Source organism: Cyanistes caeruleus, chromosome 3, assembly GCF_971803275.1.
Source record: "Cyanistes caeruleus chromosome 3, bCyaCae1.hap1.1, whole genome shotgun sequence".
NCBI lineage: Eukaryota > Metazoa > Chordata > Aves > Passeriformes > Paridae > Cyanistes > Cyanistes caeruleus.
In genome coordinates this window covers 86,338,312-86,362,153 of record NC_141703.1, presented here as the reverse complement: position 1 = coordinate 86,362,153, position 23,842 = coordinate 86,338,312, and the positions used below count along the sequence as shown (strand labels likewise).

Here is a 23,842-nt window from a genome sequence, read left to right as displayed (position 1 = left end):
CATCCAGAGATACTCACGCTGCTGTCACATTATATGGAGTCTTGTCCACCCACTGCCACTTGCCCACCTTCTCTGCGAACAGACCAATGTAGAAATTCTCTCTTCTAGGAGGTTGTTTTATTAGCATGGAGAGGAAAACCTGGCAATGAGAGAGACAGGGCATAATGTCAGTGAGGAGCAGGTCTGAGCACAGGGAGACATCAGGAGTCCCTGTGGGGTGGGGCTGGTGGCAGAGGGGGCTGGTGCTGCAGAGGTGCAGACAGGACATTCCCCATTACCTGCAGGACAAGGAGAAGCTCTGAGTCCCCTCCAGGACCCAGCACTGTGTCTCTGCCTGCTGGATCCCTGTCTCAGCCCTGTGCACATACCTGTTCTTCCTTGCTGTTGATCACCACCAGCTGGGAGCCCATCCCAGTGCAGTTCTGCTCACTCTCAGCCCATTTCATTGTGTCAGAGGACAGGAAATAGCAGCTTCTTTGAAACCTTTTCCAGCCCTTTGGGCAGCACGTCCAGCCTCGTGCTGTGCAGGGAGAGGACAGAGAGGTGAAGCCTACTAACAAGAGATGGTGATTGCAAAGATCCACAATATCCAGGGACCGTGCTCATGTCCTCCTCAGTGACTTTTCCTGACAGAAAGTGTCACTGTAGGACACGAAAGGATTCACACTGACACGGCTCAATGTATAGAAGTGATAGGAAATGATAGGAAAAAGAAGTGATTTATTCTGTGACTTCAATATTTATAGATTTTCAACAATGGCCAGTGTTTGGATAGTTACGTTACCACTTTCCCAATCACACTGGTCGCAAGAAACTTCCATCAGAAGACGTTTCTTTAATAGAATATATAAACATCTATGTTTATAGTTCCTTTCCTGAGAAAGTGATTAGCAACTATGAAAACAAGATCAGAACGTTTAATTCTTAATGCGACAAGAAAATGCTTGAAAAATCAGAATACTACAGACATTTTTTCCCATTGCTTTGGGGTATGAGAAGTCAGCTTTGTGTACCCAAAGCCATTACAAATCCTTGTAATGGGCTCATGGGTCTCGAGAAAGTTCTTTTGGTGATGTTCTTTGACTTGTCCTGCTACAGCCTCCTTGAGGCCTTAAGGCCAAGGAAGAGGGGACATTGCAAGTACTGACCTGTGCCTTGTGGCACCGTTGAGTTGCAATTCCACTCCAAGAACTGCTGCTGCAGGGCTGTGGGCTGGTCAGTGCTGTGGCAGAAGGGAACCACTGCAAAGGGAGAGGAAAGGCAGCAGGATTACCCCTTCCTCACAGCTCCTCACACAGCATCTCTGGCCCATCTCTGGACTCTCCTGCCACCACTTCCCCACCAAGCATTGTCCCAGCTGTCACCTCTCCTGGCCCAAACCAGTGGCACAGCTGCCTTCCCAGCCAGAAAGAGACCGTCTTCCAAGTCAGCAGAAGGACCCCTGGAAGCACATCCCACTGAGGACATGCCACACATGGCAGGATTGATCCCACCCAACCACAGCCACTCTGCCGTGCACACAGCTGGAGCCCAGCTGCCAGTCTACAAAGCAGCATCTCATTGTCACCCTTTGTCTCTTCCTAAACTGCCCATCAACTGGCATTTGGAGGAGTCACCCATCAGCTGGGCCTGTTCCATCAGCAACACACAGTCCAGGTGAAGATAATCACACATAGTGGGAGCTGCTGAAACCAGGGTGGAGCATCAACTCCTAGGCCTTGCTAGCTCCCAGTTTGTGGGGAATAATGCACTGTTGGTCACAGGCCACATCCACAGACCCAAGGACTTTCCTAGTAAGTCAGACACTCAGGAGTATGGATTAGGAGCTGATCAGGGTGTGCTTAGTGATCCAGATGTCTATTTTCATCAATCATTTGATTTAGAAATATTTTGACTTAGGAGCAGAACAATTGTAGTGGCTTTGGTGCCGGATTAGTGAATTGCTGTAATGGAAGAAGGCTCAGAGGAGATGGGCAAGGGCAATGCCTGGCTGACCACTCCCATTGCCAATAAAGGTCACCTTGTTGCTACACAAAGAGAAAAGATGTGAAGAGAGGTGACTTTTGGTTTAGATCAGCTGAGGGATTTGACTACTGTGGAAATGTTCATCCCTTTAGAGATAGAAAAGAGGCCAGCATTTTCCTTAGTTAGCCAAACCAGCACAGAACAATTGTATATCTTAGTCCAAATTAGTGTAAGAAACTGAATGACTAACAAAAACATACCTGAAGAAAGCAATGAGCCTAAGCTGGCTTTAAGTCCCCTATTTTGTCTTGCTATCTGGGGATACTCAATGTCTTGATGTGGAGCATACTGCAAAACTATGTTCAGTTTGGGCCCCTCATAACAAGAAGGATATTGAAGTGTTAGAGCATGTCTAGAGAAGGGCAGTGGAGTCTGGGACAGGTCGGAGCACAAGTCCTATAAGGAGCAGCTAAATGAGCTGGTGGTGTTTATCCTGCAGAAAAGGAGGCTCATGGTGACCTTGTCACTCTCTACAACTCCCTGAAAGGAGGTTGTAGCCAGGTGTGGGTCAGCTTCTTCTCCCAGGTAACAACCAACAGTACAAGAGGAAATGGTCTGAAGTTGTGCCAGGGAAGATTTAGTTTGGATATTAGTAAAAGCTTCTTCACTGAAAGGTAGCCAAGCACTGGAACACGCTGCTCAGAGAACTGGTGGAGTCACCATTCCCAGTAGTGTTCCAAAGGCAAGTAGATGTAGCACTTGGAAACATGTTTCAGTGGTGGGCTTGGCAGTGGTTGGTTAGTCATTTAGCTACATGACCTAAGCTATCTTTTCCAACATTAATGATTCTATGACTCCATGCTTGTATGACCAACATTTAAAATCATGTTTGTATTGTGATCCATTTGTGCATTGCAGTGGCCACGCTCTGCTACATGAAATTTGTACTGCTGTTTCATTTAAATGCTGTATCTCTCTGCTAAACCAAAATCCTGTGTAGTGTCAATTAACTTGGATAAGTAAATTTTCACTAAAAACTAAACCTTCCATGTGTATCACAAGGTATCAGATGCTAATATCCCAGCCTGAAGCTCCCCAACCATTTGGCTGAGTACTATGAAAGGTTATACATTTAGGAACAAAGCAATATAAATTTCTGGGACACAGACACTAAGGGCAAAGGGAAAGGCAGTGATTTATTGTAATAAGATACCTCTTCCAGAATCCATTGTGGTTATTGACAACTTGTGCAAACATGCCATTAATTATCTTTAACAGAAAATTAGACTGAAACGATGATCACAATCTTCACAAACAGCATGTCCAGGAATAACCTCTAATGAATTATTCTGCAATCAACCCTAAAAAGTTGTGAGAGTTAATTAACTGCACTGTACAGTCAATCCTGGATATGCCATGACTGTGAGAAGACATTTTTTCCACTAGGATACACAGCATATCCAAGCACCTTAGAGAGCCTAAGTGCAGACACTGTACAGACACTTGTGCTTCTGTCTCCACTTTTTCCCATCTGCCAAATGTGAATTCTTTTTGTGGGGAATCAAGGTAGAGAATTGTTCCAGAGTTCCAAAAAGGCCATGCAAGACTGGAATGTGCAATCTGGGCACATTGACAAAGCCTCAGAGTAAACAGTGGCAGATCTGGGGTAAGTATGCAGACATATACAAAGTCAGGGTAGCAAAACCTGAGACCTTACACAAAGCCCAGACAAACACAAACCATGGTTTCTCTACTTTTCTCCCAGCACTCCCCCATACCTCTCCCTTATAATCTCCTGCACATACTCACCAAGAAGGATGACAACAAGGGCAAAGCACACCAAGAGGAGCAGGAGTGAGATGGACCATGGCAGCCAGAGTGGGTATTTCTGGGGATGGTGCTCAGGCTTCTTTGACTTCGGCGGTACTAAAAGTGACAGAAACACACCAAACAAAACACCACACTCAACTATGGGTCCACCAGTCCACAGTCCACATACCAAGGATGTACTACTCAAGGGAGTGCTCCACAAAAGAAAAAAAAAAATAATTCTGATGTGGAAGTTACAAGGTTTTGGAGAAGGGCAGACTGGGACAGAGCAGGGAATGTCTGTGGTTTCTGGAGAAAAGTCAAATTCAGTGAATGTGTTCTCAGACCAGCCAGTGAGCCAACAATGATAATTATTGGTGTTTGGGGGTGAGCTCTTCACAGGGCCTCAAAATCTGAAGTGAAACAATGCCTTTCTAGATTGAGCCCAAAGCTACCAAATGCAACGTTGCTCAGACTGTTATACTTGAGACATACAAGGAAAGATTTCATGTTGACTTCTTCCCAGAAAACTTTGTCTGCCTGCTTCAGTTCCTTCTTAGCTTTTTGGACTTCCTGTGCAGAATGTTGGTGTAATCTGAGTGAGGATGGGAGACAAAAAATGTGCAAGGCTATGGTGGCACATCATCATTGGGAGATTAAAAGATATATTTTTTTCCTCCCATCTCTGTTTTCCAAGTCAGGATTCAAAGATTTGCTGTAATAAAACTAGGTTGTGCTAGGCTGGATGTCTGGGGAGAAGAGAGGACTGTGTCCAGCAGCCTGAGTAAAGTAATCAGATTAAGATCTGCCAGGACCTCATTTTTGTCTAGAGGGATATTGCCAGTACTGAGGTTTGGGAGCAGGCAGGAGAGTGGGTTACGGGGAAGGAGAAGCAAACACGTGTTAAGGGATTGCTCTAGCTTGTGGCAGATACACCAGCCAGGGTAAATAGGAGAGTAAAGAGACAGCAGCACTCACTGCAGAACAGGAGTAAAGTAGTTTTGGGAGAGACTGCTATTAAAGATAAGATTTAGAGAGCCTTCATTCATGGTTCAGCACAAAGGTCCCAGGTCTGTCAGCAGCCAAGCGTACCTGCCAGACACGTCTAGTAAGAAAGACTGTCAGAAACCTGCTCTTTGTGGAAGCCTTCTGACTACTTCCCAAAGGCTTGGGAGAGACTGCTACAGCAGGGCAAAAGGCATACTCTTTCATTATCTGGAGAGAAAATGTGTGGGGACAGACAAGGTCCAAGTTTCCCTGGTCAAATAATGTTTTTCTAGTCAGAGCTTTTGCCTCAGTGAAAACCAGGAGCCCCCACATGATCTGGAGTCCAACCACCTACTTCAGAAATAGTTCTATCCAGTCCAACTGATTTTTTTGATATTCAGCACATTCAGAGATTGTTCAACCTGTGCCCAGTCAGACCTGAGCATCCCACACTCACACCCAGGTGGCACAGGGAGCACTGCATGCTGTGCACTTCAACATAACTGAAGAGCAGTAATCTTGTGCACACTTGGTGAGTTGAGCTCCCTTCAAAATGCTTTCCACAGCTGGTCTGTGCTCTGTAATGTGGCCAGCATGATCACAACACAACAGACTTCATGTCTTTGGAATAATCATTTGGAACACAATGGGGAACTCCCACAACCTCCACCTCACCACAGTGGAAATGCTAATTACATTCAGAGCCAACTAATCTTGGTGCACTGAAAACAGTCAACTCTCAAGTCATACAGGACTATGTACATTCTTTATTTCCATGAGTCATGCCTCAGAGCAGGCAAGGAATAACCTGGAACTAATGTCTGCTCTGTTTGGGATTGTAAAACTGAGGTAAAGCTATAAATAGGCAAGCTAATATCCTTAGGCAGCAGTAATTACTAATTTAATTTTTAAAAATAATTATTATTCATTGCTTTATGCACACATACTTTTACTGCCCTGTAACAACCTGCTGTTGTATAGGGTCCTGTATGTCAGGCAGAAGCAGTGAACCTTACATAGAACATTTCCTACTTGTGGCATAATGACTACAGAATACATACTAAGCAGAATGTGCTTTAGATTCTAGTAAATCTAGTAAAAGAACCATTTTACCATTGTATCTTTTAATAGTTTGTTTGGTGTGTTAAACATTTTTCAGGAATAGGAGACATCAATAACAGATTTGAATATCCCTCCAGATCTTAAATAATTCTTCTTCTGTATATTTTAGGGTGTTCAAGTTTTGGGTCTCTCTTCTCCAAGGACTATTTCTCAATCAGCCATGGGCAATGGGGTTATGTTTCTGCAGCCAGTACCATTTCTCAAGCTGCAGAGTACAACTGACTGCTCTACTATAAGCAGGCATGTTGAATCTTCTACCCTCTCCACAAGCAGCAATCTGTAGTCTCACTCAGAGCCAAGAGCAGCCAGGACTTGGGATTATTTGCTGCTTTGGGAGCCCCTCCACCTTTGTGACAGAGAAGATTGTTTGTAATATACCACAGTCTCTACTGTTGGTACTCAGCATGGTCCAAAAATGACTCTTTCAAGACTACATAACATGTAGGGTACTGAGGGAGCCAAACAGATTCCTTAATGAATGCTCATTTGAAACCTACTCTTTGTGCTCCCGGTATTCATCCTTGTTAATGTTGCAACTCCCATTCACCTTTCCTCTTGGAGACGTTCCTCAAGACTCTTATTTCAAAACTCCTTCAGTCTCCAGAGCATTTAGCTCATTTTTCTAACCAATCCATCAAGATCAGGTGGGAACCAGAGTCGCAGGAGGAAAAATCTCCATTGCCTCTTTTTCAGCCCTGCTCCCTCCCTCCCAAATAACCCATTCATTCCTTACCTTTGACCACTGGAGCCGGTGATTCATTTTTGAACTTCACCTCAGCATAGGTGATTTCTGATGCCATTTAATCAGTGTGACCCTTTCCTTAGTTTTGCCACATAAAAGGTGGTCCTTTTAGCTCCTTGTTTCCAGAGGGTGACACTAATAGGTTACTGAGCCTTTCCCATCTGTTCATTCACCTTCTGCCCATCAAAGAAGGCTGTGCTGAACACTGGAAACACTGGTGATAACCTGAGAATTCCTGGGACCTCAGAAATGCTCAAAAAAGAGATCTTCAGTTTCTTAGCCCAGGAAATCAGTCCTGGCACCATGGAAGATCTTAAGACATAAAAGAAAAATGAGAACCTAACAACCGAAAAGGAAGTTGCACTCCTCCTTCCCCATATCATATTCTCAGCTGACAGGCTTCCTTTTCAAGACATTTATAGGTTTTTTTTTTAATTTTTTAACTTTCTTCCTTAACTATCTCCCCATATTTTCATGTCTTTCTTTGTCTATTAGTAATTCTACCATCTCACATTTGCAGATATCACAGTTCCTAGCCCAGTTTAACCTGCGGTCCAGGACAAAATGCTTTCTGCCCTACTTGCCCCTTGTGGTTAAGCTGCATTTGCTATATCAAATGTTGCAGCTATGTCTCATTTTTCAAAGTCAGTCCCCGTTGGAAGCTAGCACTAGAACAAATCTCAGACTAGGAAAGGTTCCTGTAGAAATGAGACTGGGGAGTTGCAGCCTTAGACAAAGCAATAAAAATAATCAGACGATTGACATGTCCATGAAGAAACAGAAGGATCAGGCTGGGGTCAGGGAGAAGAACAAGCAAAGTGGAATTTTAAAACAAAATATGTTGATAGTCTGAGAGATTATTGGGAAGAGTACAGACAGAAACTTTTCTATTAAAACCTGATTCACAGCCTATGGAAGTTCAGAGCAGTGCTTGCTTCAGGCGCCACTTCAAAGGCTGGAAAGGGATGGTTTACATTTTTCTGCTACTTTTCCAACACTGTCATTTACCTCCCTTATCTGCTTTCTGGTAAAGACCTCTGATATTACCTTGGGCAAAGTGTCAGTGCTTAGTCTAATTTCAAGCTGGAGCAGATCTTGAAAGGAGACAAGGGAAATGGCTTCTGAGATACATTCTAAATCAGAAAGACTTCTGAGAACAGACAGCAATAAGGCAGGGTGAGGAGGGTTCAGTCAGCAGATAGGACTATGGTTTGGTCAGAAGGGACCTTCAAAGACTTTCTTCTCCAGCCCACCTGCCATGGGCAAGGACATCTTTCACTACATTGTGAAAAGGGTTTAGGTTGGAAAGGGCTGCTCAAGCCCCTTCCAACCTAAACATTTTCAATTAAGGGGAATCTGAAATTTCTCTGGACAACCTGTTTCAGCATCTCAACAACCTCATTTTAAAGAATTTCTTCCTTATAGCTAATCTAGATCTGGCTTTTTCAGTTTAAACCCATCACCCCTTATCCTACCAGGTTCTGTTAAAAGGCCTCTCTCCATCTTTTTTATAAACCCCCTCTACTGAAAAGCCACAACAAGGTCTTGAAAACAACCAGAAGGAAGAAGCTGGTTAGTTTGGCTAGCTGGAATTCCCTTAAGGCAGAACAGAATGAGAACATATCCTGAGCTAACTTTACTTCTCCTTTATGTATTGTGTGCAAAGAGGGTAACTTTTACATAAGAATAAGAACAGCTGCAGGGAGAAGCCTGGTCCCTCAAGCAAGCATACTGCTAGCTTCTCTTTCCAACATCCTTCCAGCACTATCCTTTGTCTTCAGTCCTGGCCCTCTCCTGGAATTAAGCCTCCCTAAGTGTCAGCTGAAATCTAGTTAAGCCTTCAAATTTCTTGCTGAGAATTCAGCAATTCTTTGCATGCTTCCCCCTGTCCCCACCCAACCAAGTCTCAGCAGACTGAGTCTTGTGGGGAAAAGGCTTACTTCCTGGCAGGGTTTCAAGATTTCCACTGTGCAGAAACAGGAAACACAATCAGCAGACAGAAAAGGAAGTTACAGAGCAGCTTCATGAGCTTTTTCCATTGAAACACATCTCCAAACACAGCCAAGATATTTCAAATGCAAATTCAGGCTCTAGCTGCTCTTTTTATTAGATTACATTAGACTGCACTCAAACATCAGTAGACAGCTCGATTCTTCTTTGTCAGCCATCAGAGTTGTTGCTTGCTGTCAAAATTCAGCTCTGAATCATACTTCCATAGGATGCAGTGCTGAGCCAATGTGTAACAACAATCATGTGACACTCCTGAGGGAAAAAATTATCCTTTGAATTTCATATGCACCGATGGCATGTAAATGAGGGGGAGATAGGAACGATTGGATCCTGCAGTTAGTTGTGGTGCTAAAAAAATATTTTTTGAAAGAAGTCTTGCTTAAAAATCCCCAAAACTCATGTTTTGCTTCCTTGCATTCTCACTGCTGTTCCTCAGTAACTCCCTTCCCCTTCCTCCTGTGTTCTGCTCAATCCCTTGTCTTCCCACAATACCTGTGTTTCCCCACAGATGTCTTTCAGCTCAGCGCTACCCCACACTGCCAGGTGCCTCCCATGCTCTCAGTTCCCATGTGCCTCACAAGCCCCAGCTCTTTTGTGGAACTCTCACAGTTCTGCTCTCCCTCCTTATGCGTGCTCCAGCTGCTGGTTGCTCTGCAAGCTCCATGGCCATCATTTGTCTCTGACTCAAAGAGAAGGCAGCAGAGGCACTTATGCTCTTTCTCCCCTACTTGTCCATGAGGTTTGAATAAGGTGGTATCTGCAATTTCACCCCACAGCCAGCATCACCCAATTTAGCAAGCAGGTCCATGTGAACAGATGAAACAGTGTCATTGCACATGACTTACTCCTTTTGAAAATCCAGCTGAACCTGAGGAGTTAAATTCAAATTTATAGGCAAAGAGTATAACTCAAATCCTAAAGCTTTGATCCCATACATTCCAAAATCCCATTTTAAAATTGACCACAGCTATGGTGGAAGCCGCAGGGAAGTGACACACTTCTTACAAGCCAGTTTGAATAGAGAGAGGAGGCTGAGGGAATTGAGATGGAGGCTTGTGAGTTATCATAAGTGACACAGAGGTTACACAGGAACATCACATTGGCCATCCAAATACCTAGACCTTCTTTAGGAGATTTGACAAAAGGCGAAATGCAGCTGACATGACATGACTAAAATTATTTCCCAAAGGAATTATCAATACGTTTTTCAACAAGCTGACCTTGCATCCAAATGAGGAAAATTGAAATGAGCATGACCTCTAGTAAGTGCAAAACCATAACAAAGCAAAGGTGTCAGAACTTCCTTGTACCCTTTATATTTGATATATTGCCTTGAGGGCAGCTGGAGAGAAGGGCATAAAATAAGCAGTCAGAGAGAACAAGGACATCAAAACAAAGCTAAATTAATTATTTATGGCACAATAGAATAAATTGGTGAAATTCACACACAAGAACCCTGGTTTGTGGAGACTACACCAAAGGATCTGTCCAAAATAAAAGTAACTGTGCAAAACCTATGGAAATAGCAGGTCTGGCCAAGATGGTCCCAGGGATTCTCAGGAAATTCAAAGGTGAAACACTTGTTAATAGCGGTAGGTCACCTTTTGCCTTAAACTATCTTCTAATCAACGAATCCCAGGCTGGCAGGGAACATATCAAAGAAGGGAAGTCTCAGGGAGATTTAGGAAGTTAAAGGTTTGACATCTCTAGTGGTCAGGTTAATATAACAAAATAATTAATTGATGGACACGTGTATAAGTATGATATACTTTGGGGAGAGTCAATGTAACTCTTGTAAGGAAATCCTGCCTCTTGTGGGTCTTTGCCTACAGTCCTGGCATCACCTACTTTTACGGCACTTGTAGCTAGCGCAGACTTCCAGGTCACTTAGATAAAAGCCTAAACCAAATCCAGGCTTTATATCCCTGTCCCTGGGTAAAAAGAGCATCAGAAGTGAATATATGCCACCTTCTTGGTCTTCCCTCTCCACACCACCTTGCTCCTTTTTAGGGATTAAAACTATGGAGCAGAGCAGCCAGGGGAAGAGCATAAAATGGCACTGGAACACAGAGAATGGGGACCCAAGGCCTGACATTGAGCAGTTAATAAGGGATGTCAGATAACAAATCAAAGGGATTCAGGCAGCAAGACCTCCTCAAGAGCTCCTGAGGGATTTGGCTGGTTAGAGAGAGTCTAGCAATAAGGTGATCCCATTGTGTACCCTGCTGCATGGTTAGAGAAGTGAGAGGTGGGATGCTGCAGTTTGTACTCCTCCAGGGGACAGTGTGGGAACATAGCAGCCTCCTGGGATCTGAGAGAAAGGCACCCTATGCCCTTCTCAGCCAGGGCTGACACTGGCCAGAGCCACAGGGAGAAGAGACCTCTTCTGGAAGGCAGTCAACCCCTTTAATGGTAGAAGATGAACCAGGGTTCCATACAGGTTGCTAGGAGACCAAGGAAAAAATGGCTTATATGGAGCTGTGAAAGCACAGGAAAGAGACATTTGAGCATCCAGGGGTGAAGAGGAAACTTGGAAGTACTGAACGGACAGTGGGAAAGGGGAGTGAGAGCAATGAGTGGGATGGATTAAACAGAAGGTAGCACTGTGAAGCCACACAAGTTTCTGGCAGGTGGCAGCACTTCACCACAGGCAGGCCTGAGTTGGCAGAAAGACAGGGAATCCTGAGCAGAACCATCCAGCATGACACAAATACATTGCCAGAGATCAGCAGCTCCCCAAAATGCTATGGTTACAGTAGCATGCAGAACACAGGGGAACGAAAGAAAACTAGGAGTGACGAAAAGAAATGTTCCTCTCAAAAACAGCCTGTGCATTTCTCCCATGGCCACAGCCCTGCCAAGTTTTAGTAAGTTCTAGTAAGTGCTGAGGGTTTCAAGCAAGGTTTTGGGACTTCATGTCCCAAAGTTACCTGAGCTGAGCAAGCTCAAACTCAGTGAGAATTGGGAAGGGTAAGTCGTGTGCTCACTCTAGTGTGATGGTAGGTTACCAAAATCCCTCAGGTGTAAGGCAATTAATAAGAAAAGGAAGAACATGATCCAGAGAATCTTCAAAGAGACAAGAAGCCCCAACCTGCCTCTTCACATATAGCATTAACAGAGGATTTTCTTCAGAAGAGCAAAGATATGTTTTATTTATTTCCCCCAATTAACAGATTACCAAATCAAAGCCCAACAGAGGGCACATGCAGATGCAGTAACCTCAAAGCTGTGTTTTATGCCATTACTGGGAACATTTTACCTTTGTCTCCTTTCTCTTTTGGATCTGAGTCACAAGTCTCAAGGCTATAAATTGTTGGAGATCAGAACCAGATACTACAGTTGCTTGCCACAGCACCATATCTGACTTCAAACCTGGGCCAGATTCAAGTCCTGGTCAGACCCCAGGGGCTTGTTTTCAGAGGTGGGGCTGTGGAGTTTATCTTAGAGTGGGCATATGGAATTCGCATACACAAGTTGTGGCCACATAACACCTCTCCACAGAAGCAATTCTTTATACTTCATTTCCAGTTCTAAGGACCACACAGATCTCCACAGCCTTGAATTGTTTGGCTACTCTCTGCCCAGTGAGATGAATGCATGTCATCTTCCTCTGTTGAAGGGGGAATGAGGGGAGTAGAAAGGAAAGAAAAAAAATGGAAAACAAGCACAGTCACCAAGCAAGCACGGGGCTGTCACACAAAGTCACCCAGACTCATGCATTAGGGTCACTCTTAAACTGTTACCCTCTACATCCTCTCCATGCATGTTAGTGGGATGCAGTAAAAAACATTCTCATAGGGAGGTTCTGGGGAGAGCTGAACTGGTTAAGCTGTCCCAGCAGGTGGTACTAGAATAGCAGCACAAACCTCCCCAGCAGTGCAGAGCTCCCTCACCCCCTCCTATCCTCAAGGGTGGTTTTATCAGGAAGACTTCAAGTGACCTGTGTTGCCCCTTATCCTGCAGCCAAGGTGCCCCTGCAGGCCACTTGCAGCCTCCCAGCCCCTGCCTCAAGAGCAGCCATCCCATGTGTCCAGTCAGGATGGGACAAAGCAAAAGCCATCTGGAAACAGCCATAGAAAGCTGAACAAAATCCAGGGAGTACAGTCAGCTCAACCAAACACTCCTTGGCACCTCATCAATGAAACAATGACGGGAAAGTTTTAATGCCAGGCAGGGAGGCCCCAAACTATGGGGTTCAACCATATACAGGAACCTCCTCATGACACAGATGTCAATGCCATCAGATAGGGAAAAGTAATTTATTTTTTTTTAAGAGCACACTCTCCAGGTGCCTGCGTCACCCACTTTTACCCTGCCAGGACACTGAAGTCAGCACAGGAAAGCAAAAGGTGGGCAAATGGCGCTCCAGGGTGCCAGCACAGAGCTTGCACTGACCTAGAGGGCAAAGGGCCCCTGCTGCTGACTCCCTGCTGGCTGGGACTGATGAAGAAGGCAAAGTGCTCCTTGATGACTCACAATGGTCTACAGCACCTTGGCCCACATCTCTTAGACTCTGCCTCTGGATTAGAGTTATTTGCATATTTAGCATGTTAAGACTGGACAGCACAGGCTCAGCACACCATCCTGGTCTTCGTAGAGCTCTGCCCTTTCAGAGGGGAAGGATGACTGCCAGATCTCAGCGTTCCTCTTCACTGACCAGCCCCTCACATCAGACATCTCACCACACTGCTGGCCCGGCATGGGACACACTGCAGCACAGCGAAGCACAAAAGTTGTTCTAGGAAATACTTCTGACTGGAGAAACCTTGCTCAAATCAGGACTATTTTGGAGCTAGACCAGGCTACCCAGGGCAGGTTATCTGCTTACAGTAACCCTGTTTCTGTATGGGATGTATCACTTAAGGGTTTTCCTGGTTTTCTACCCAAAAAGAGTGAATTCCAAGCACACTTTGTACATGTACCCATGGTATTGACTTTGGCTTTAGGTACTCGTGACAGCAGCCCTTAACTCTGGGCCAGACATTCAGCTGTATCTATAGCCACTTAGCATATATTCTTCAAAGAAAATGCTCTCCTATCCCTTACCTCTCAGAGGAATCCAGCTCCTTGTCCCTGCCAGCTAACCAAAGGGACAGTTTGTGTAGCACCACAAACACAGCATCTTACACATCTTTGAACAGTTTGCTTAACACCATAAACATGGACTCATGAACGAGTGCTTAGCCACCACTTTAAAAAAGACTAGGAGTTCCATTCCTTTGGGCCAAACTTTAAAGACAACAGACATCCATACCGTTATGCACACTGGCCACAAGAGGGGTTGTGTGCCTGCCCTGGGACAGCTCAGTTCCAAGCCCAACATTACATTACTATGTTTGTGCATGAGGGCACAAAGCCTGCCTCTGAAGCACAGACGGCAGTAGAGTAGGAGGACACGGCTACATTTGGAAGCACCAGTTCCATCATTGCAAAACTATCAAACTACAAATCACCAGCTGTGATTTCTTTTCAGAGAGCACCCTACCAGTGCTAGCCAGGTCTCAGGTGATGTCCGCTTGTATCCCTCCTGCCACCCTCTCGACTTCTGGGTGCCCAACCAGTCCCCGGAGACGGTGGCTGAGCCCAGGGATTGCAGGAAAGCCCGCAACAATGGGCTTCGGCAGCAGATGGCAGCACACGGCCGCGGGTGAGACTGAACTCAGCGCCCGGTCACCGGTGCCATCAGCCCAGCCAGGCTCGCAGACCAGGCTCGGGAGGGCAGGGAGTGCCACACCTCTGTACGTGCCTAACACAAAAGGCTCAACACAAGGGCTGCAAGTTACAGGCGGCTCCCTCCTTTAGGGAATGTCTCTTCAGACTGCTTCAAGGCTTGAAAAGCCAGTAGATTAAACAAGGCAGGCTGCCTCTGCCTCAACATGCAGGAGCTGACATCCTACAATGCCTGGGAAAGAAAAGGGAGAGCAGGCTATTTGTTGCAAGTTACCCGCCTGGCCTGCCCCGAACACAAGTGATGCAAGAAGTCCACCGCAGGACCCCAGCAGTGACTGGAAAACACAGCTCTGGTCAGGATGCAGGCTGTTGCTGGCTGATCTTCCTATGCTCAGCTTCAAGGAATGTCCATCAGAGCCCCAGCTCTGGATGGGGACATACAGCTGTAGGTAATGGAAGGTGGCAAAATTAAGCTGTCATCCAGTGTTTTCCCTCACTGTTAGCTATTATCTTGGAAGAAAGAGACCAGTAACAGTCTCCAGAATGAGACTATTGTTCATATAATGTAATGAGCACTCATCAGACTACCTAGACTTGGAGGCATTCAATGTGTGTTAACCTCTTGGGCCACAGCACTCTGCTAATATACATTAGCAGCCCCATTCTTCCTCCTAGAACCTTGTAGGTTTATGCTGATTTAGCAGGATGAGTTCAGATTCAGATCCTTTTACCTCCTTATCAAAGCTCAGGAAGACTTTGAGGGTTTTGGTTTCCTGTTTGGTTTTTGTTTGATTTCCTCCAATGTACAGCCCTTCTCTATTTCTTCAGGAGTCCAAACACAGCATCAAGGCTTTGTGAAATCTGGCAGGTTTTTGTCTGCAATCCTTATTGTGTGGCTGTGGTAAGAACAGTTGCTGCATGGCTCTGACACAAAGTCACAGAACACAGAATATAATTAATGGGAGAAGGGGCAGAAAAATACATCCCACCTCAACTACAGGTCCCACGGAAGAATTGACAACCAAAAACCAGACAAAACTAGGCTCTTCCCTTTGACACTTGTTTCCTGATTCTATGTGCTACAGTCTGTCTCCCAATTGGAATAAAGGGAAGACTTGCAGAGGACTCACCAAGCTGTGCATTCTAGCAGGCCTTGCTGTGAGGAAAGGCATGGGGCCTGGGAACATCTCCACACTGGACTAGGCTCTCTCTCATGTACTGTTTCCCTATCTTCTGTGCTTCTTTATGCACAAACACGAGTATATCCCAGCACTTCCCTTACGGGAATTTCATCTGAAAATTCTCCTACTCTAGAGAAAGACCCTTTTAGGCTTTTCAACTCTTCCTGCTGCAAGTACCTACTGAAAAGTCTGAGAAGCTCCACCATAGCTTATGGGTAAAATACTTCATCTTTTCCCTGCCAGGATGTATACAACATACCCATGCCATTTACCAAAATAGGGTAAAAGCTTTGGTCCCAGAGCTGAAAAAATGTCTTTTTTTTTCCCCAGTCGCTACAGATACTAGAATGTTAGACAATTCAAATAGCTGACTTAGAAGGTTAAGACTTCTTATCTTTACCCAGGCTACAAGACCTGTGTTGTACTTTCAACACAGCCATAAATACACAGCTTTGTTGTCAGGTAGAGGAACATGGAGCCAGCATGCTGTGCAAGATGGCTACAAGCAGGCTTGACAGAACAATGTCAAGGCCCTGAACATATTCTTCACCTCCTGGGGGATCAGCTGGACTCAGGTCCAGCTTAAGCAAATAGAGGTGTTTGGCTTTGAGAAAACTCAGCAACATTTGGCTTATCACAGCTAAGGGTCTCACCCTTGGTCCCTGCCTGAGTTAGCACAGCCATGCCCAGCCATGTCCCAGTCTGGCTATGTACCCTGCTATCTAAATCCTCATCCTGACCTGCTCTGATCTTTGTGCTTTGGTACTTCAGGACTGCTCACTCTGCTAGTGAGGCCAGTGCCCCTCCCTGCTCTGCTGTCACTTATCTTCCTACTTCCTCTCTCTTCCTAGGCAGCCTGTCCTTGCTGCCCCCAACAAAGGGCCCACTTGGGTCACCTCACCCATCTCTAGTAGGCAGAGACTGTTTCCCATCTACCAGCATGGAGAGAATAATTTCTGAAAATATCTGCAGGCTGTAGAAGCCGTTAATGTCTGAGATGCTAAATATCTGAGCAACCAAGTCTTCTCACTTGTGCATTTTATCCATACTCTTACCAAGTCCCATAGGAACCTACATCAGGCCTGTTTCCATACTGCTGATTCATGTTTGGTATTGTATGCATTTTTTACCCCATTTTGAACAGCCATGTAATTTTTGTGTCCTTCTTCCACACTCCTACCTCTTTGCCCAGACAGAGCCTGAACCCATCACTCCTGAAGTTGCTCTTGTCCACTCTGCAGGCCACAACACATGCAGAAGGATAAGTAGGCTGTGAGGATCTTGCTGGAGACATGAAGACCTTCAACCTAGAGGCTTCCAAAGCAGAAACAATTTGACAACTTAGAAGACTCGTGACATTGTTTTCCCCAGTATTACTTGTTTAATTACCATTTGCACCAGTACATCTTATGCTTTATATACATATATCTTTAATTTTGCTTCTTCAGCTTTTCAAATACATAATATATTATCTCCAGAATACTAAGACAATACAGAAGAGGCTCCTAGTTAGTTGTTAATTGGTGCCATGAGCTTCCTTGGTTGGGGAATTGATACATAGTTGAAATGACAGGACCTCACAAGGACGTGAGAAAACAAAAAGACAAAGAAAACAAAACGCCAACCCAGCAGAGTCTGTGATGTTGCTTGCAGACTACAGCCATCCACAAGTTCAGGAGGCAGGGAGTTGAAGTACAGTGAGACTGCAGGAGTGACTATGAAGGCAGGGGAGGGCTGGCAGGGGGAAACACCAAGAGAGCCAGGGAATCAGGGTTAAATGACTACTTAAAATACATCCAAGAGCAGACTGGTCCCCACTTCCGCAAGTGGAACTGCAGCAGCTTTAGAGCTATTTCAAGAATGTTGCTCCCCAGAGGGATGGTCTAAGTTAAACTGTCTCCAAAATGCCCCCACTGTAGCCAGACAAACATGACAAAAGACCTTTGCCAATACAAGGGGCATACATCTAACTACGCTTTTACAAGCCTCACCAGAAAATTTTTGCCCAAAGGGAAACATTCCCCTGTGAAGGTGCGCTAAAGACACAAAAATGTTGCTGTGTTCAGAGTTCAAAACAGGAAGTAGCCTTCCAGCAAAGCACCAAGACCCTACTGTTCCTGTAACTGGGTACAGCTGTCCAAGAGTCAATGAGACCATCTTCCCAGCTAGTGTTTTGGGTTCTGTGCCAGCATGAAGGGTAGCAATTCAGCATTGTGAGGTTTCCAGCCTGCCCTGTGAGTTCACCCAGAGTAATCAACAGACTTACACCCCAGATCACATCCACAGCTGCTGAAGATGAAGTAGTGTCCACAGTGAAGGGCCTCAGGAAACTCTCTCAAAGAAAAAATGTAGAAAGTCATGGCTTTTTACCTCTTTCTAACTCCCTTAACCACACAGGAAATAGAGAGGACTTGGAAACATTAGAAATAAAAGAAAAAAAAAAATAAAATCAAAGTTTCAATAATTAGCTCACATCCCTGAAAGTTGGACTCAGAAGAAAAGTCTAATAAGGAACACAGGTGGGAGAATTTTGCTCCCACAGATCTCAGGACTCAGCCTACTATACATTTCTTGGTCAAATGAGTGAGTTGAAAAGGTAAGGAAACTGTCCCTTCATCAGAGAATAATCTATTGTCCCACCATAATTCTTTCTGTACATATGCAATACTTGTAACACAGTGCCAAGTCACAACACCAAGGCCAAGGCTCAGGATAGTGATGCAGGAACATGAAATGCTGAGTGGTGGGAATCACCTGGTTGTCATCTAGTGCAAGTAACTACCAAATTGTAAAAACAGGCTTTTTTTTTTCTTAAAGCTATTTCCAGTTAAAACAGCTCAGTGACAGTGAGGCCTTTGCCTGGGGAGAAAGGAGTTAAAATGAGAGAAGTTCCTCCAGTGAACCTGCAAGCCAAATCAGGAGCCTCGAGGTGGGGTGCCCATCTGGAACTACAGCGCATCGGCAGCAGGTCTACTCAAGGACTCGCATGACTCCTCCCACAGGAGCACGAGGACATGCAGCACTACCAAGAGTTGCACCAAAGACAGAAGAGTAGTGTGTGCATGGGGAGGGTCACTGCTCACCACAGATGTCATTAACCCAAGAGGATTTTGTGTTGAGACAAGACCTATCTCCTTAGAAGTTCCATTTAGCAGGTGTAGCCAAATGCAGCTGTCCTCAGCACTGCAAGCTGCAAGGGCTGCAGTCACTACTGAAAGCAGCCACAAAAAGCAACAGCCTAGCCAGAGAAAATCTGAAGGACAAGGAACCCAGAGGCACCTACCCAGCCTCCTCCTGTACCCACTTTCTTCAAGATTCTCGCATTCCCTGTGTGGAAAGACAGGGAAAAAGAGCTAGGATGTACCATGTAATGGCCAAGTGGATGCAGGAGGTAAGGCTACCTCCTTCCTCCTTGCCCGTCTTGGGAGGAGTCAGTATATGTTCTCTTTAGGTTCAGTGGGACCAAAAATAGTAAATTTAAGTGAAGGTCTGATCTAAAAATGAAGGATTGTCCCAATTTGATTGAAGACTAGAGAGGTTTGTGCCCCCTCTGATCCCATTTGGTGCCTCTAGGTCATCAATTTGTCCCATTCCACTGCTTTGATCATTCAGAACTGGACCCAGTTGGACTGTTGAGGAGCCTGATTGGGAACACCACTGAAACAAAAAAAGGAAAATCAGATGAGCAGATCTAGTAAGACTTCTTAACTTCTGGATCCTCCCACACCCATCAGGCCAGTACCCTTCTTGTGTTCCATTCATCACAGTTTACCTGGATGCAGTGCTGAAGTCTCCCCAGAGGTCTGTGGTAGCTGATACTGGTGCCTCGGATGCAGCTGCAGGAGCATCCAAGTCTAAAAGAATATCTAAGGCAGAAGAGAGAGATAAAGAGAAAAAATACATTGGCTTATGCATAAAACCCTACAGGCATTTTAACTGTCACCGTAAACAAACTCCTGGATGCAGGGGCAGAAAATCTTTAAAGGGACTCCAGCTTTCCCTGCAGAAGTCAGACTTTTTGAGGGGTTTGTTGTAACAGCATCTATTTTTGCTGAATGTGCACACCTCCAGCTGACACTGCAAGGGTACATTGTCTTCAGGAACTATGCAGTCTCACTCAGCACACCACCTAACGCATCTGTCACTTATTAACTCTCCCAGCAGACCAAGGCTCAGACTCAACCCAAGCCCAGCAATCCCAACAGCTGCCAAACAGGCACCACCTTACCAGTACAAACCACACACCGGGACCACATGAGCCCTCAGAAGCTCATGGTTTCTTTTCACTCAAACCTATGGACAGCACTGCTGAAGTCTCTGCCTTCACAAAATGATCATCAGCTCTCCAGACACCTTTGCATGGTCACACTTTTTGCACAGCATCCAGAAGACTGCAGCAACCTCTTTGTTACAGAATCACAAGACGATTTAAGTTGGAAAGGACCTCCAAAGATCACTTCCTCTAGTCCCACTGCTGTGCCATGAGCAGGGATATGTTGCACTAAATCAGGGTACTCAAAGCCCCATCCAATCTGGTCTTGAACACTTCCAATGAAGGGGTACCCACTGCTTCTCTGACCAACCTGTTTCAGGGTTTCACCACCCTCATGGTAAAAATCCCTTCTTTATATTCATTGTTATATTGAATTATTATATGAATTATTTTATTCATTATATAAATCTTTGTTCTTTCAGTTTAAGCCTTTACCCTTTGCCCTGTCACTGTAAGTCCTGGTAAAATTCTTTCTCCATCTTTCTTACAAGCTCTCTTTACATAGTGAAAGGTCTTCCCAGAGCCTTGTCCTCTCCAGGCTAAACAACTCCAACCCTCTCAGTCTTTCTTGACAGGAGAGGTATTCCAGCCTTCAGACCATTCCTATGGCCCTCCTCTGGACCCATTACACTTTCTTGCACTGGGAACACTGGAGCTGCCAAGGAGACCAAGACCTTTGGTCTGTGGTGGGACACACCACGTCTCAGAGGGCACTGCTGGCAATAGGTTGAACACAGGTTTCCTGAAGCAACACCTGCCATTGTCTTACAAACTGCTGGCTCAGTGCTAAGGTTTACCTGCACTGCTCGCATTACTGGATTTCTGCACGGGTGGTGGTGTGACATGGTTGGCAATGGCTGTGGAAGAAGGGGGAGGAATAGGAGGGACTGCAACTTTGCCTCCTGGTGGAGGTGGCAGCAGGCTTAGGCCCCCTGACCCAGACACACGGGGCTTGGCTGCTCCTCCTTTCTTTGACGTCATGTTCTGTAGTAAAAAATTTAAAAAAAGGAAGTGTAAAGAAGAGTCTCCATCAGCACATCCAGAGAAAGAAGCAGAGTAAACTGGTCTTCTTACCCCAATGTTTAGTTTGATGGTCTGCCCTTCCTTAAACCCTAAGTCTAATTTGGGACGGGTGTCAGCTTCCTGGGACTCCTTGGAGATTTCAGTTTCCTGCTTCACCCACCTAAAAAGAAGAGAGGAAAACATGAGACCCTGTGGCAAAAAAGAGCAGTGTTTTAGTAAAGTGTGTGGTTTCTCTCTCCATCCCACCAGACTACCTTGCCTCATCAAACCAGCTACCTCCCTACTCCTGATGTCAGCACAAAGCTGGAACCACCACAAACCCAAAAGGCTGTTTTACACTCCACCCGCAGCACCACAGGACCTAAGCTTAAGATTTACAGATCTGACCCTGCAGGGGCTCTCAGCCTGCACGACAGCTGGTAGCACACACAAGTGTGCTCACCAGAGCAGGCCTTCAGGGCCACCCCAAGGAAAACTGTGTTAAATGAACATGCACCACCACCCACCATGTTCTGCAGGCCAGAGGAAAAATAGCATTCCAGAAAAGCAAAACTCACTTGAAGTGATCCTGCAAAGAGACGTTGAAGTCAAAGGCATCACCCCGATCCGTGAAGCCAATGCCTATGAAAGCACTTCGTCCTAGCAAGGAGACAGGAGGAGTCACTGGAGGTACCCTGCAACTGCGCCACAAATCTCTCTGCTTATCCTAAACCACCCTGTGCTACCTCGCTCTGACACACCTGCAGCTGGATGCCAGCAGTTCACTGTCACTAGCCTTCAGGATGCACCCTTCTTCCCACAAGGCATGCTTGGAAACCAAATGTTCCAGAGAACCTCCTCTGTTTATCTTGCTCTCAGACCCCTCCAGGCACACCACATGGTCTTTTCAGCATTCCCAACACCATTTTCATCCTCCTGGCACACTCCCAGCTCCACCTGGGTCTCCTCCACCCTGAGTACTTGGCAAGTACATTGGCCCCCAACTCACCAGTCCCATCCTGAATTCGAATGACAAAGTAGCGGCTGGAATCTGCCACAGTCTCCACTGCAATGCCAGGGTATTGATCTATAGGAGCCTGGGCAAAAAGCTCTCCTGCAGACAAAGAATCAGGTGTTAAGGAGAGCAACCCCTTCCTAAAGTGTGGCAGGGGCTGTCATGCACAGCTTTGGGCAGGCTTAGAAACACAGGCTCACGGGCAGCAATCACAGTCACTGCCTTTCCCTTACCTGAAACCTTATCCTCCAGTTTTATGTAAGCAGTTTTGCCTTTGGAGGTGACACGAAGCCGCCCTGTCCAGTCTGGATGGTCTAGTTTCCAGTCAGATGCCCTGAAAGGAAGAGCAGCTAATCACTGACCATAGTCAACCTCTCCAATTCTGACCAGACACCTCAGCAGAAGTCTCTGCTCCCAAACCCTCAACCTCTGCTGCTGCCTCATTCCACTTCCCTCCCCAAATAAGACACGGGGTCTCAGCTCCTCTCTTGTTGCTGCCAATTGACACACTGGCATCACTGGGCAAAGGGAAGGAGACACAGTCCAGGGAACATCAACTCCTCATCTATATAAGCTTGCAAAAGAGGGGAGACAGAAGCCCAGGAATTCACTTGAAAAGGAAGTCCACAAAAGTGACTTTTGAGCATTGGGAAGACCCCATAAATTAATTAGTAAGATACTGAAAAGACCCTCCATTATTCTACCCTATTGTTGCAAAATAACACTGAGTACTTCTGAACCTAGAGGCAGCTGACTTACACCAGGCAAAACACACACACACAGACATTTTCACTGACCCATCACACTCTTTGCCACAGACTCTTGTGAAGGAGAAAAAAAAAAGGAAAGAGAGAAAAAGCCCAACCTACAGCACCACAGAATATTCTGAGTTGGAAGGAACCCACAAGGAACACTGAATCCAGCTCCTGGCCCTGCACAGGACATCCCAAAAATGACACCATGTGCCTGAGAGCATTGTCCAAACGCTTCCTGAACTCTTGTGGGCTTGGTGCTGTAAAATCGACAGGATTTTATAACTGGAAACAAACATCCCTGGCCAGGCACAACATCCGCCTACAGTCTGTCAGGTTCAGGGAGTACACAGACCCGCTTCTCCAGCAGCCCTGCGGGCACATCTTACACAGTCACACTCTGCTGCTTTTGGCTGACCAGAGAAGGCATTTCTAACTGCAGGTCCTGCAGTTTCTTCTTAAAAGTCACCCCGAATTCCTCCCGGTTTCTCCCCGCCACTGCGAGAGCCACCAGGCCAAACCCAAGGTGCCGTTATAGCACATCAGCGTCACATCCCAGGGAACCCAGCAAACCGGGAGCAGACGCCAGCTCTGCCTGGAAGAGCAAGATGCCCTCACCTCCTGACCCCCATTAACAGAGTAGCCCCTGCTCCCCCACAGCACGGAGCGGAGGCTCCTCTACCTTCAGGCGCTGACCACCTGCGCCAAAAGAGGCAACTCCAGCCGGCGGCTCCTCCTGAGCTCGGCTGGAGGGGGCTCCGGGGATGGCCAGACCTGCTCGCGGCCACAGCACACGGTTTTCCCAAGGGGCGCGGCCGGGACACGGCACGGCACACCCCAGTCCCCGACCGCCCTGCGGGCAGGGGCTGAGGCAGGCTGGGCCGCGCCGGGACGATCGCGGGCGCCGCACGGTCCCTCACCTGTACCCGCGGTTGGAGGTGCGCGGCGGGATGCGGTAGACGTTGACATCGGGCTTCACGCAGAGAACGGACTCGTACTCCAGCTCGGCCGATGCCATGTCGACCGCGAAGCCCGGCGAGGAGCGAGCGGCGGGAGCCTAATGACCAGCGGCGCTGCCCACCACCATCTTTGATGAGGGCAGACACCGCCTGGGGGCGCCGGCGCGGCCGGGCCAGACGCGGACACGTAGGAGAAGCTGAGGGAGCCATCTTGGATGCTGGCAGCGGGGGCGAGAGGGCGCCATCTTGGAGGCGCCTCTGACACAGCAGCGGCGGCCGGCGCCATCTTGGGGCCTGGCAGTCCCGCGGCGGGGCTGGCGCGGCCATGTTTGTTTGGGGCGCCATGCCGATGCCG

General features: G+C 46.5%; 2 protein-coding genes and 1 long non-coding RNA gene across 6 annotated transcripts in view; 1 reads left to right on the top strand and 2 right to left on the bottom strand.

Moving 5' to 3' along the window:
- LOC111944558 (C-type lectin domain family 4 member D-like) overlaps positions 1–8,340 on the bottom strand; it is a 39,779-nt gene extending 31,439 nt beyond the window's left edge. Inside the window, exons 1-5 of one of the 3 annotated variants that reach the window (XM_086882510.1) lie at positions 6,617–8,340; positions 3,775–3,891; positions 1,149–1,241; positions 369–520; positions 18–139 (exon numbers count right to left, since the gene is read on the bottom strand). In XM_086882510.1, the coding sequence (XP_086738636.1) occupies positions 18–139; positions 369–520; positions 1,149–1,241; positions 3,775–3,891; positions 6,617–6,683 (551 nt within the window). In that variant the 5' untranslated portion in view covers positions 6,684–8,340. Of the gene's footprint in view, positions 1–17; positions 140–368; positions 521–1,148; positions 1,242–1,364; positions 1,578–3,774; positions 3,892–6,616 lie in introns of those variants that run through there. The other 2 variants (XM_086882514.1, XM_086882517.1) reach the window with 2 other exon arrangements.
- LOC147654303 (uncharacterized) lies at positions 7,049–13,098 on the top strand. Its single transcript, XR_015284917.1, has 2 exons — positions 7,049–7,925; positions 7,976–13,098. It is a non-coding gene; the product is annotated as an uncharacterized LOC147654303 (long non-coding RNA).
- A 3,746-nt stretch (positions 13,099–16,844) lies between these two features.
- NECAP1 (NECAP endocytosis associated 1) lies at positions 16,845–23,639 on the bottom strand. 2 transcript variants are annotated; one of them, XM_086882508.1, is made up of 8 exons: positions 23,449–23,639; positions 22,010–22,110; positions 21,771–21,875; positions 21,340–21,421; positions 20,834–20,942; positions 20,557–20,743; positions 19,259–19,352; positions 16,845–19,143 (listed from the first exon to the last, which is right to left on the bottom strand). In XM_086882508.1, the coding sequence occupies exons 1-8, from the start codon at positions 23,544–23,546 to the stop codon at positions 19,095–19,097; spliced, it is 825 nt and encodes a 274-aa protein (XP_086738634.1). In that variant the 5' UTR covers positions 23,547–23,639; the 3' UTR covers positions 16,845–19,094. The 2 variants fall into 2 exon arrangements, with proteins under 2 accessions (XP_086738634.1, XP_023778301.1); XM_023922533.2 differs by lacking the exon at positions 23,449–23,639 and adding an exon at positions 22,918–23,175.
- Positions 23,640–23,842: the final 203 nt, after the last annotated feature.

Excerpts from the sequence above, each read along its gene's own strand:
- NECAP1 (XM_086882508.1), bottom strand. The coding sequence starts at position 23,546 with ATGGCATCGGCCGAGCTGGAGTACGAGTCCGTTCTCTGCGTGAAGCCC. Across the intron at positions 22,111-23,448 it reads ACCTCCAACCGCGGGTACAG|GGCATCTGACTGGAAACTAG; the intron begins GTGAGGGACCGT and ends TCTTCCTTTCAG. Across the intron at positions 19,353-20,556 it reads CAGTAATGCGAGCAGTGCAG|ATATTCTTTTAGACTTGGAT; the intron begins GTAAACCTTAGC and ends CTTCTGCCTTAG.